We start from the raw sequence: 13,608 nt of genomic DNA, 5'->3' as shown, positions 1-13,608 counted from the left end.
ACTGCTCAGCTCGAACTGGGGGAATCTTTGCATTGAGTCCTTGGCCAAGGAGGCAGGAACATGACAGAACCTCTGAGTTTTGGGGGCTAATCCTCAAGAAGCACACAGCCCCAGATCTCATTCCCTCCAAAGACATGGCGAGGCACCTCCAGGCAGCTGGGAGAGGCACTGAGCCACATCATCTCCACCAGGGAAGGAGGAGACCCTGGAGGTGCTTCAGAGCAGAGAGCAGCAGGGCTTGGACTGCCCAGAGCCTTCCTCCATGTGTTCTCCTCAAAGTCCTTCATGCAGGAGAGGGACACAGTCCCTGAACACCCAGCACTAGAGCAGAGCAGAGCCACAAGGAGCAAACCAAGATCACCATTTCCTCATGACCAAGTGACGCCCTTGGGCACCCAGGTGGGTTGTGCCAGCTCCAGGACCCAGTGACTAACAGGCCCCATGATCCACGTGAGCTTGGGAAAGCTGTTCTCTCCTCAAATCCTACAAATCAGCCTCTTTATCAGCAAACAAACAGGGTCAGGGATCAGCCTAAAAGCCACAGGAGCCAGCAGGGTGAAACCCCCTTCCCTGACCCTCCACCACCCTGGAGGAGCTGCAGGAGGCATCTCAAAGGGAGCAAAGCAGGGCTGCTCTGATAGCACCAGGCTCACACAAAGGTACTCCAGCTTGCCAAAAAGGATAATCTAGAGAGATCAAATAGGTCTGCTAAAATGCAAAATGAAAAAAAGAGGGGGGTAAGGAGGACAAAGACTGGTGTGAGCAGCATCAGAGCACAGGGAAATTGGGAAAGGGCAGAAGAAACCCAGACACTCCTGATTCATGAGGCGGCTTTTCAGGAGGGAAAAGAAGCCCTTGCTTACTCACCATAATTGGGTTGCTACAACCTTGTGCTAAATGATGCAGTGAGGGTAATCTTGGTTAGCTCGTTTGCTGCAGGCTGTGTTTGAAGAGAGTTGTGGCTAATCTGATTTTGATTGCCTTAAAATTCAGTTATAAGGAAGCAAGGGAAAAGCGTGGCATGTGAGCAGATGTATTAATCGTTTTGGAGCAGGCTTGTCTCATAAGCTGGCATTTGATTAAAAGGGAATGCACTTCAAAAAGCTGGTGCTATTTTTGGCTGCCTTGTTTCAGAGCAGTCGGTGGTTCCTGACACCCTGATGTGCCCAGCACGCCCTTTGGGACCAATACCTGCATTTTCCTGTATTCGGTATAATTGTTCACATTTTAAGGGTGTGTGTATAAACACAGAAAAGGGATTCGCTTCCTCCTGGGAGGCTTAGATTAAAAGCCAAAATGTTTTATATAAATACATAAACAGTAAACTCAGCTTCTGAAGATTTCAGTCGCAATTTGCGAGAGCTCCATAGTCTGAAGAGGAAGCCTTTCTACCACACATAGCTGGGAAAGGGCATTTGGGTGGCTGCAAAGCAGGCTCAGCAAAGAGGCTTTAGGCAGAGAGTCAGAAAGAAGTGTCTAGAGGAAAGGAAGGATTTTTCCTTCTAATTCATTATAGCCCTTTTTACATATATTTTCCATAATCCTCTGAAAACACCCATTGTTTCAGCCCTGTTCTCAACTGGGTAATTGTGAAGGGAGTGGGTAAAATGCTTCCTCAGCTGAGAACAAGAGGTGCAATTAAGCATCAACCACCTGTCCCAAGTTCATGTTCAAGGCAAGGGGAGGAGCACAGGGCTCAATCCCATTCCCATCACCATACAGCCATACACCCACAGCCCTGTGCTATGGGATGCTGGGGCACAGAGAATGTAATTTGGGACCTTGGTGAAGAAGGTGCTGCCTTGAATCTTCCCCCAAAGGGTGATGCAGAAGACAACTTGGCCCACAGAAATACGACAGAAACAGCCTCACCAGCCCAGCAGGACGCTCGTGTGTGGTTAAGACATGATGGGAGCTGTTAAAGTATCGACCCCAAAGAAAGTACCCTGCAGGGAGCTAGAGAGTAGTGCCACAGGCTAAATAAAGGACTCTGGGAGCAACATGACACATTTCTGCTACCTCGCTGACTTTTGTAAATGCACAGTTTTATACTAAAGGTGTATTAGCAGTATTTCCTCCCTACAAAGAATGGGAAAGGGCTTTCCACCACCCAGTCTTCTTTTTTCCAAGAATTTTGCTGCAATTTTACTTTCTGTGGGATTCCTACGTCCTGTGGAATGTGTGTGGAGGCAGCTGGGGAGGCACACAGACACCTGTGCTTATCCCATAGTACAGATTCTCAAAACCCCAACCCTTTCCCATACCAAGAGAACCCCCTCCAGTCACAGCCGGACCATCACCCACCACAGGATCAATGGCCACCTAGAAAAAAACATTTTCTGGAGAGCCTGCATGGATTCAGACCACCCTCTCCTCCCCCAAAAAACCCACCCCATAAATGAGAAGCCCAAACCCACCCCATGTCAGGGTAAAATTACCTTTAAGCGCAGACAACACACATACAAAAGAAGGCGCCAGGAAGATGCACAGAAAGGAGGAAGCCAGAATTAACATTTTGATCTTTTTTTTCTTTTTTAATTATAAAAAACTATTCGGAGGAAGTCCAAATGCAACGGAATATAACTGGCACCATCTAAGTGTAAAATCCCGGACCGTTTGAAGCCGCCGGCAGGGGCTGGGAGGGACTTGGTCACCTCTCCTTCTCCCAGCCACCACCACAGCCGGCGGCAGCGGTCCGAGAGCCAGGACACAACAGTGACATCGACAGTCTCCGTAAAACCACTCAGTTTTAGAAACTAAGCACATTATTGAAAAAAAAAAAAAAAAAAAAAGTAATCTAAAACTTGTTGTTCTTTATCAAAAGCCCTGCTTTAGTGACATGCTGACCCCACTGGTAAGGGTGAAGCACCCATGGCTCTGTCCAGAACACGGTTAAGTTGACCAGCCAACTCCTAGTTCGGAACGCCTTCCCCATGCTCATCTACACGCACGTGAGCGCTTTGCAGATGCTCGAGTTACAGTGACAAACATTTCTGTGGGCATCCCGGCCCCGGGAACCACCTCCTGCAAACTCCACTCACGTGAGGCTTCTCCACTGAGCCCTCCAGCTCCCCCTCAGTCCTCCCTGCAGGCCCTCCGACACCATCGCCAGAAGCTCTGCCTGCTCTAGTGGCCGTCATCTTTTTCTTCTTTAAAAAAAAAAAAAACACTTTCATATATAATTTTTTTGTTTGTTTTTATATTTAAATAGAAAAATACTACTTCACTCTGTGTTATGAGCAGGAGATCGGTTGACTTCCAGCGACAGAACAAGTTCTCCTAAATGCTCCTACGCCGAGCTCGATGCCAGAAGATTCCTAGAAATCTGACAGTGTGGCAAGAGGTCACAGATTTCCCCACCACACCGCACGGACAGGAGGGAGCTGGGCTCCACCACAGCTCCTGCCTGCGCTTCTCTGCAGAAGGGCACCAAGCCTTGGGAACCACTAGCCTGCAGAGAGCCAGCGCTGGGGCTGGCACCCAAATTTGACTCCTGGGGAACTCGGCTACAGGTATCACTTTCCACTTGTCTGCTGGCTTAGCGTGTGTGCAGTCTGTCCCTGGAAGCCACTGGATCCCACCAGATGTACAGATGAATTAGACAAAAAAACAAAAACAAAAAACAGTGGTTAAAAATTCTCTAACACCCTCTCCTTCTCTCGTCTTTTGAAGAGTCAATGACAAACAGACATTGATAAAACTAAAATTTGCCCTCCTCCCCCACCTCAAGACAACAAGAGTTACTGAGACACGAAATGTGTTATCTTGTACCCTCGGGATTACATCTAGAAGGGAAGTTTAGGGGTGCGGGAAGCGCGGGGGGGAAGGCGGTGTCTGTGGGCACAAGTCCGCTTAGTTCTTGTACTCAAAAGGCTCGTCCCCGGTTTCGTTGAGGAGACACGTGCGGACCAGGGCCTCCGTCACGGCGTAAGGATCACAGTTGGCAGAAGGCCGGCGGTCCTCGAAGTAGCCCTTCTTCTCGTGGCCCACGTTCCTGGGGATGCGGATGCTGGCGCCGCGGTTGGCCACGCCAGCTGAGAACTCGTGGATGTTGGACGTCTCGTGGAAGCCCGTCAGGCGCCTGGCGTTGTCCAGCCCCCCCTTGGGGTCGTAGGCACGGATGTGGTACTGGTGGCGCTTGCTCAGCTTCTCGATGGCCTCTTCAATGTGCCTGCGAAGGGAGCGGGGAGGGTTCGGTGAGACGGGGGGTACGAGCTGAGCCACTCGCCTGCTGCGTCCAAGCGGCAACACGTTCATCCCTCTCCCCAAGCCACTTCACGATGAGGTGTATCAGCCTCCTACAGCCCACTTTTCTGACCATCTCAACTGGGGGCTTCTCTCCCCTCCTACTTCTGACTCGGGTTGTTGTTGGAAAAGGATCCCTGCAAGCTGAGAGCATCCCCTGGGAGCGCTGGGTGTGGGACACCATCGGCTTGATCCATGGCCAAATCCCACGGGCTGCATCGCCGCTGGGGAACCTGCTCTCGGAGGGGAGATCTCTCAACCCAAGTTTCTATTAGGGAAGCTGATGTTGGTTTGCTATCTCAGGGCACCAAGGAGATTAAAGCAAGACAGCCCAGCTGCCCAGAGGAAACCTTCACTGAGCTCCCCCACGGTCCAGTGCCGCGAGGTCTCTGCCCACACTCTGCATGCCAGCCCCACGTGGGAACTCAGGTTTTACATTTCCAGAATTGTCATGTTTAAACCAAACGTGTCACTTGCTTCCAGCCTGGCCTGGACAGAAGCAAATGGTCGCTTTCGTGAATAAAAAATGTCTTTGCTAAGTTTGTTTACAGCACTGACAGATGAAGGGCTGTTACAAACTGCTGCATCCTGTCCACCCGTGCTTCCATCAGCACTGACGGAGCCAAACTGCTGGTTCCATTTCCCACCCAGCACCAGCAGGAGTGTGACATTACACAAATAATAAAAACAAACAAGAAACAGACAACAAAAAAACAGTGAAATCCAGAAGAAAGGCTAACGCAGCATGCCGAGCACCACAGTGATGTCTCCTGGGCAGTCAAAAGCTCTGCAAAAAGCTTGCTGCTACCAAGCCCAGCTGGTGCCTAGCAAAGGGATGCTCCCAGCACATCTCAAAAAACTTACTTGAGACCTCCGTCTTCTCTCATGTTCTTGGTGCTGAAGTTGGTATGACAGCCAGCCCCGTTCCAGTTCCCAGGGATGGGTTTGGGATCGAAGGACACGATGACGCCGAAGTCCTCACACACCCGATGGAGGATGAAGCGTGCAATCCAGAGGTGATCCCCCATCTCGATCCCTTCGCATGGCCCCACCTGGAACTCCCACTGCAGGAAGGAAGGGTCGTGCTCAGTGGTGCAGGGACTTTCATGGTCAGGCAATTCCCACCCCCTTACACTATGATCGTTGGCAAACACAGCAGGCAGCAAAAGCTCCTGTTGCACTCGATTTTTCTGCACTATCTCCTCCCACAAGGCACCTACAAATTTACCTGGGCTGGCATCACTTCTGCATTGGTTCCTCCAATTTTCACACCAGCATAAAGGCACGCTCGGTAGTGGGCCTCCACAATGTCTCTGCCGTAGGCTTTGTCTGCCCCTACACCGCAGTAGTATGGACCTGCAACAGCACAGATGAAAAGCAAGAGGAACATGAGCTTCCAGAAGGAAAAAAAGGCTCAAATTCAGGGAAGAACAAGGCTCAGCATCTGTTTTGCACACATCGCTAGCAGAGCAGAGCAATGATGGCGAGCAAGTCCCCCTGACAGCCTGGGCTCGTGCTTTGTCATGCTGGGAGAGAGTTTAAATCACCCATAGACTAACAAGTTGAACAGCACAATTGGATGAGGCCAGTCATCATTTTTGCTTTTCCATAATAATTCTGATTTCCTAGATTAGCTTTTGACACCATCCTGCTTGCCACTGTCCTTTCAGCCCTTGAAAGGCCTCCAATCTCTCAGCTCACTAGAAACAAGAAAACTAGAAACTAGAAAAAAGCTGAACCACAACGACTGCAGCTCAAGCATGGCAGTGAATGCTCCTGACTCGTCCCAGTGCTGACTCCCAAAAGGTTACCTTGTGGTCCAGGGAAGCCGTTGGAAGGCCAGCCAAACGGATGTCCATCTGTCCCCAGCAGCGTGTACTCTTGCTCCATCCCAAACCAGGGGTGCTGGTTGGACACCATATCCATAATCCGCCTACAGGTGTGCCGGAGATTTGTCTCTACAATGGAAAGGCAGCAAAAGGCTTTTTAGGCTCTCCACTTCCACTCCCCATTCCTACTTTATCTACAGTCCGACTCCCAGCAGCAGCGGTGGAGAGGAGAAGCCCAGGACCCATATTCCATCTGAATCTCCACCACCAGCACTTTGTTTGCCTTTTATTTCCAGGGTAGGGATTATTTTTGACTGGCATGAACCACACTTGGGTAGGACTTCCCTTTTCCACCCCCATCTTCCACCAGCTCCCCCTCCCCAGAGCCACCACCTCCACCAGAAGGTCCATTCACCTGCAGACTGGCGGTTGTACTTGAAGACCTCGCAGAGAACTAGTTTGTTGGGATCCTTGCGAAAAGGGTCCCGAAACATGGCAGCAGGTCGCAGGTACATGTCACTGTTGGAGCCTTCGGCTTGGAAGGTGCTGGAGCCATCGAAATTCCACTCAGGGAGATCTGGGGAGAAGAAGCAACCGCTGTGAGCCAGGGTCCACCATCGCCAGGAGGACAAACTCCCTGCTGCCCTTCGGTATCACGGAGGTGCAACTGCCTGGAGGCAATGAGCCCACAGTAGGTTTCAGCCTGGCTCAGCTGCTTTTGTTCCAAATGGAAAAAAAATAATAAAAAAGAAAAACAAGTAAGAAATGGGGGAGGGCAGCTCCCCAGCTCTGCAGCCACCCTGAGAAACACGAGTTGCTGGGCTGCTGGCCAAGCCCCAGCCAGCACCAGCAGGGCAGCGCTGGGGCTGTTTCCCACCTCCCAGCCGCCACAGGGATGAGCAGGGCACCCAGGGCATTCACACACGGGGTGTTTGGGGACGGGGGGAGAGCAAGTCCCACAGGGTGCCGCACAGGCTGAGTCTCGTAGGGAGGAGAGGAGCTGCGCACTGCTCGCCAGGTCAAAGCACAGCGGGAGCAGCAGTGAACTCTACCCGGGCTATGTTATCTCCTCTATATCCTGGGGGGAGAAAGTGGGAGGATGGGAAGCACAAAGATTTCAAAGGAGCTGTGCCAACCACTCCCTTAGAGGGAAAAGGGGAAAAAAAAAAAAAAGATAATTCTGCTCAGTCACACACAGTATTTTCATTTCATAACTGTCTCCAGCCAGCTCCATGGCAACCTGGGGAAAATCCTAATGCTATTATTGTGTAAGCTGGGACTGTTTGTTCTGAGGGACACAAGCTCTTAATTACACCGGATAGCTCCATTCTTTCCCCTCCACTTTCTTCTGCCAAACTACTTCCGGCCAAAACGAGTACTTGAGAGTCAATGGGGCCGCGGATCCCCTGCCAACAGCCCCCTCCACCGCGGGTACAACGCCAGGGCCGGGCACCCAACCCCTGCCATCGCGCTTCAACGCCACATCTGGAGCTGGGAACGTCCCCCCGGGGCATCCAGGGCAGGAGGAGACAGGGGGAGGATGAGGAGAGGCATCTTCATCTCCTTCCAGCTCAAAAAGGGAGAAGGGCATCCTCGGGGATCCCGCACCTCTCACCTTCAAGGCTCTTGGGCTCGTGGTCCAGCGTGCGGGTTTTGCAGCGGAGGTGCTCGCCGGTGCCGTCGATCCAGATGTACATGGCCTGGACCTTCTCCCCCTGCGGCAGCTTCATGTACATGTGCTTGATGGCTTTGCTCAGGTGGGAGCTCGCCGAGGTGGCCATGGCTGCAGACCGGACGAGGGAATTCCTGCAGGGAGGATGCAAAAGCCAACCCCAAGAGTGAGCCTTTCCCTTGGGCTCCCAAGTTTTTCCACGCTTGTATTTTTCCAAGTTTTTTTTTGTTCCCGGAGGAAACTCAACCACGGTGCTGGCTGAGGTCTCCTGTGGTCCTGTGCCACCCTGCGCTCCAGGCAGAAACCCCAGCAGCTCACACCAGCACGATGCTCTGATGCTTTCCAAGTATCCCATAAAATAACCAACCTCCTGCCCACATCCCGTCTTGGCAGGGGTCTTATCCACCAGGCGACAGCCTTCAAAACTGCGTCTCCGCCAGGTGTGAACTTTTTACCTCTTAAACACCCCCCCCCGTGCTCGCCGCTGCTCTGGAGCGGGGCTAATGCGCAGGGAGGCTTAGCTGGGGCTTTCTTAATGTGCTTGCTTCAGCACGGAGGGCTTGCCAGCCCCAGCTGCCTTCCCAGATCAGCTGGTCTGAAGTTATACAAGGCTCGTCCGGGGCGAGGGAAAGCAACAAGCCCTGCGCCCCGGCGCCCAGGCTGCGATGGGGAGGCCAGCGGGGGTCTGGTCTGGGGGCCAGCCCAGCCTCTCCACCAGCCCCCGTGTGCCAGGACCACTGGTGTTTGCAAGGAGGGGAGGATTGGCAAAGCAAACAAAGTAAAAAATCAAAACAAGTTGGGAAGTCCGTGCTGAGAGCCTCCAAAAATCCAAGCCTCTGCAGGGGCTGCGCCTCCCCAGCGAGACCCCTCTTTTGGGGGACTCCTCGCCCCCAAGAGATGAGCCGCGAGCATCCCATCTCTTTATTTGCGGCTGCTGCTATTTCAGCAAGCAGAGAGCGAGCCTCGCAGGAAGAAAAAGAAGAAAAAAGAAAAAAAAAAAAAGACAGCCGAGAGATTGTTTTGAAGACAAAACTCGAGCTGCCCCTTGTCCTCCTCCCCCCCGTCCCGGCAGCGAAGCAGGAATTTTCCCCCGGGGCTATCAGCTGGCAAAACAAAGCGGCGCAGCCCTCCCCCGCCCCGGGACCCTTCTTCCCCTCCCCAGAGGGGTTTCTTTTTGAATTTTTTTTTTTTTTTTTAATTTCTTTTACCTGGGCTCGGCTGCGGGCAGGGGCTCGGCGCGGGGCTCCCACGCTCGGCTCCCGGGGGCCGCGCCCGGCGCCGCTTTATGGAGCCGCAGCGCCGGCCCCGCAGCACTGATTGGGCACGGGGAAACGGGGCCGGGGGCAGGCCGGGGCCGGGGATGGGGCTGGGAGGAGGAGGGAGCTGGCAAACGAGCCGGGGCAGGGGGAAAAAACAAGCTCAGCCCCCCCCCGGGGCTGCTCTGTAATTATTTTTTTATTTTTTTTTTAAGAGGGTGGCGTAAAGGGAAGGGAAAAACGAGCCCCGTCTTTCCCGGCCGCTGTTGTTTTTCCTTCCCCTCTTCGCTGCCCTCCCCCGAGAAACTTCAGCCCTCTTGTCAGGCACTTCTCGGCAAGCAGCAGCAGCAGCAGCAGCGGGAGCGAGTCCAGGGCTCTCCGCAGCAGTTTACATTAGCGGCTGCCTTTGCATAACTCGCAGGCATGGAAATGAGTCGCCCTGGGTAAACAGGGCGAGCAGGGAAAGGGGGAGAGGGGAACGCAGCCCCTCTCCCAGCCCTGGGGGTGCCTTTTGGGGTGGGGGGACTGGCCTCGCCTGCGCGATGCTCCTCCGGTGCCTGGACCCACAGCCTGGCCCCTTGCACCGGCATGCGAGGGAGGAGAAATTCCCCAAACGTCCCTCACCATGGGGCAGGGGGGCACCCACTTGGCTGCCCGGTGTTTTTCCACCCCGGGAGCCCGTTTTTAATCCCATCCCCACTCGTGCTCGGCCCCCCACACCTCCCAGCCCGGGTCCACGGGGCAGGACAGCGATGCCAGCACCCGCAGGAGCCGCCAGGCGTGCACACACGAGAGCCAGGCCAAGCACACGCCACCCACACGCCTGCCTCGGGGCAGCCCCACAGCACCCAAATCTGCTGGTTTTTAACAAGCCAGACTCTCCTGGCCACCGCAGCCCCCCTCCTGAACACACGACCTCTGCACAGCCATGGGCTGGGGACAAAGTGGCCTGGGAGAGCCGGATCCTCAGGCAGGAGGAGGTGTAACCCCTGGCTAAGGACTCGCCTTGATTTATTGCCCACCTGGAGAGCCACGTCCCCTCCCTCCCCACGGGGAAACCCAGCTCAGTCTTCACCACCACCACCTTGCAGCAGCCACAAGCTGTGTTCATCCCCCAGGGCTGGCCAGGAGCGAGGAGAAATTCAGGTGCTTCTCACCTCTTTGCACAGCCCAGGCAAAGCAGCGCCTCAAAGCCATACAACAGCTGCTTTCCCCCAATACCCAGCGCACGAAGAGAAGGTTTCCATACAGAAGGGGCTTGGATCAGCAACGCAGCCCTTTTGGGGATGAAAAGGGGGCACCAACATCGGCTCCAGGAGGCCCTAGGAAGGGCAGAGCCGGGTGCCCCACCAGGGGATATCTCCCTCCCTGCCCAGCCCTCATTTCACCCCCTTGTTCTGCCCCCACGCTTTGTTCCCCGTGTCACCCCACAGGCCTGAATGCTGAGAGACCCCAAACCATGCCCAGCGTTTTGCCCTGGGCTTTTGGGGTGTGTTTGTTTAGTGGGGACACTGCCAGCTCCGACTTTTCGGAGATGCGCTACAGCTCCCGGCAGCTTTGGCCACCACGGCTGGGCGCACAGAAGCCCAGGGCACCCATGGGTGCCTGTCCCTGGGTGGCCCAGCCCCAGATGTTTATGGGGCGAGCGAGCAGCAGCCATGTGCTGCGGGGCCAGCGCCCTCTCCCGGGAAGAAGACCGGGGAGAAGCGGCCCCTGCCTGCTCCATGCTGCTTGTTTACCGCCTGTCTTCCCCTCCTCCCCTTGCGCGCTGTGGTTATGGGTTTTGTTCTTTCTTTTTCCTATTTTTTTTTTTTTTTTTCGGAGGGAAGCACAGCTCGGGCTGCGCCTTGGCCCAGCTGCGTGCTCCAGTGACCCTTATTGTCATCAGCATCCAGGCAGACAAAAACCCCTCGCCGGGGAGCGGGACGAGGCGCGGTGCCAACAGGTGACACCTCCCAGGGGTGGGTTGCCATCGGCCTTCAAAGCGCCCCCGCTCCGCACGCCTGGCGAGCCCCGACGAAGACAATGCGGCGCTCCAGGGGCTCGCCCTGGCTGGCACATGTTTTTCTCTCTTCCTACCATTAATCCGTGGGAACACCTTTATGCGCCCGCCGCGACACTTCCCTCCGGCTGGGTCCGTATCCTGCGGGGACTGCCAGGGCTGAAAAAGCGCCTGGCGAGCTCCGAGGGTCGGTCATGCCGGGCTTCGTAGCCCTCTGCCTGTAAGGCAGTGGTGCAAACCCAAAGGGAGGTCCCTGATCTCCCCCAAAGAGGGTTGGGGACCAGGATGCTCGAGGCTCAAGCAGCTGGCATGGGACATGCCCTCTCTGATGTGGAGCTGCCCAGCATCTCTTTTCCCATCCTCCACCCTCACGAGTTTGGGAATGCCTTAAAGTGCAGCACTGTCACACCACAAGGAAAAGAAAAAATAATAAAAAAGAGGGGATTTGAGGGTTAAAAAGGCAGAAACTGAAATTTCCCTGTGATTTGGGGAAAGGGACCTCTCCCCAGCTGCCCCAGGTAGCACAGGAATGGAGGGGGGACCCTTTGGGCAGCGCTCACTGCAGACCCTGCAGCAAAGGGCTGACCCCAGGAGCACATAAACCAGCTCTGCTAAGCACAGGTACCCATTTGTCTTTCACCTACACCAAACTCATATCTGAAATCCAAATTCATCATTTCTTTAAGATGCAGATGTCACACAGGGAGGAGGAGTGGTCCATTTTGTTGTGACCGCTTAGATCCTAGAAGGAGGCCTGATACACCCAAAACATCCCAGCAGTGGCAGCAGGAGGGCAAGGAGAACATCTTCCCCCTGTGCCCAACAGCTCAGACATTCCCCAATTTGACCTACTGCCTTCAGACCACCCTGTGAAACCACTATGTGCTGCGTGGTCACACGTAGGGCACAACCAAAATGCACCCATGTGAGACCAGGGACCAGCCAGATGTCCCCGCAGCGTGTCACCTCCACCTGCTTTCCCAAATTATTCCCCTAGCCTTGCTGGGGGCTGCTGGTGGGACCTGCTCCCAGGTGGCCACCACCATCCCTAGGACCTGCACACCCCAGAGGGACTCACAGGGCTAGAAACGCAACCCTATACCCACGGGTTAACAACCCCAAGACCTCAGTGAGATGAACAACTGCTTAATTAATTAACCAACATGTTGCCCTCAAACAGGGGTCAGCCGGTGAGGATGGGGAGCTCACCACGGCGCCAGGGGACTGACCTTGTGCGGGCAGCGGTGGCCAAGCGGTCTCCCCGGGAGGGTGGCAGGAGGCTGACGAAACCCCCCGGGGCAGGGAGGCGGTAGCTGCTCGCCCGATAAGCGAGCAAACATTGCAGGCTCCGCAGCAGCCCCATGCTCCCTTTGAAGATGCTGCCAGGGTCAAGGGTAGCCGAGGGGTGGCGGCGATCGGAGGGCTTTCCAAGGCAGAGCGAGCTGGCGATTACCTGGGCTGCGCGGAAGGGTGATTTGGGAAAGCAGATTAACAAAAAACGTGCAGAGGCAGATGCAAAAAATAAACAAAAAAAGGAAAAAAAAAAAAAAAAAACACCTCCCTCCCCAGGCAGCTCAGCTGCAATAGGCACCGATGACGCATTTAGGGGAAGAGGGGCCTTGGAAAGGCAGCAGCCAGGAGGGCCTTGTGCACAACCCCACGGTTGCTCGCGCTTCCCTCTCCGGCCCTTTCTCAGCCCCGTATCCCCAGGAGGCTCTTTGCAAAAGGGGCACGGAGCATTCCCTGCTCAGGGCTCGCCCTGCTGCAAGCCCAGCACCTACCTGCAGGCTCTGCCCTCCTTGCATGCAGACCCTCAGCAGCAGCCCAGTGCCTCCGGCGAGCCGGGCACGGCGCTGCGAAGCACGTGCTCTTCCTTCAAACGCGGCCAGGGGAAGCTGGAAGAGGAGAACATTACGGGCAGGCAGGATCGGGGATTTGAGACCTAGAAATTGCTTGGCTCTCCTTGCTCTGCACAAGGGTGGAGAATATCCCAGGGAGCGCTCAGCGCATGCCTTTCCCTTGCAGTTGGAAATTGGTCACAGTGTGCATTGGCAAATTTTTTTCTTTTCTTTTTCTTATTTTTTTTTTTTTGGTTCTTTCCTTTTTTTTTTTTTTTCTTTCTTTATTAGTGCTGTTCATGCTGCTAAGCGCACTCCCAGCTAGGTCAGGGCCACGTTAACCACGGCTGGCAGCTTAATTTCAGCCTAATACACGTTACAGCTTTGTGAGAAGGAATGCAGAAATCCTCAAAGCTCTGCCCAAGTGCGCTCAGTGGCCGGATCAGGGCCTGGCGCCGTGCATACAAGGCAGCTGCGATACTGTCTGCGCCCCTTCCGTGTGGGCGACCTGCATCCCTCCAGCCCCAGCACGTGCCTCACCTGGAAAGCAGACACGTGCGGGATTACGAGCGGTTTTGCTCGAGCTGAAGAAGGGGCAGGCGAAGGCAAAGCTTGCTGCAGGGGCCGTCAGGTGCAGTGGGTCAGAGCCCGGCCTCTGCGGTAAATCCCGAGCAAGAAAACCACATACAGATGGCAACAGGCTCCGAAATACTTCTAAATAACATAAGGGAATACCAGAGGTGTCCTTGCCAAGCAAAAAAAAAAA

At 54.6% G+C, this 13,608-nt stretch overlaps 1 protein-coding gene across 2 annotated transcripts in view; it reads right to left on the bottom strand.

Moving 5' to 3' along the window:
* Positions 1-2,507: 2,507 nt before the first annotated feature.
* GLUL (glutamate-ammonia ligase) overlaps positions 2,508-13,608 on the bottom strand; it is a 14,511-nt gene continuing 3,410 nt past the window's right edge. Inside the window, exons 3-10 of one of the 2 annotated variants that reach the window (XM_072041451.1) lie at positions 12,786-12,899; positions 12,234-12,462; positions 7,690-7,880; positions 6,490-6,651; positions 6,057-6,203; positions 5,474-5,601; positions 5,110-5,309; positions 2,508-4,171 (exon numbers count right to left, since the gene is read on the bottom strand). In XM_072041451.1, the coding sequence (XP_071897552.1) occupies positions 3,853-4,171; positions 5,110-5,309; positions 5,474-5,601; positions 6,057-6,203; positions 6,490-6,651; positions 7,690-7,880; positions 12,234-12,367 (1,281 nt within the window). In that variant the 5' untranslated portion in view covers positions 12,368-12,462; positions 12,786-12,899 and the 3' untranslated portion in view covers positions 2,508-3,852. Of the gene's footprint in view, positions 4,172-5,109; positions 5,310-5,473; positions 5,602-6,056; positions 6,204-6,489; positions 6,652-7,689; positions 7,881-8,954; positions 9,089-12,233; positions 12,463-12,785; positions 12,900-13,608 lie in introns of those variants that run through there. The other variant, XM_027462385.3, reaches the window with a different exon arrangement.

The sequence above is a fragment of the Anas platyrhynchos genome, chromosome 8 (genome assembly GCF_047663525.1).
Source record: "Anas platyrhynchos isolate ZD024472 breed Pekin duck chromosome 8, IASCAAS_PekinDuck_T2T, whole genome shotgun sequence".
Lineage (NCBI taxonomy): Eukaryota > Metazoa > Chordata > Aves > Anseriformes > Anatidae > Anas > Anas platyrhynchos.
The sequence above is the reverse complement of the archived record's forward strand: the minus strand, read 5'-3'. Positions and strand labels throughout refer to the sequence as shown.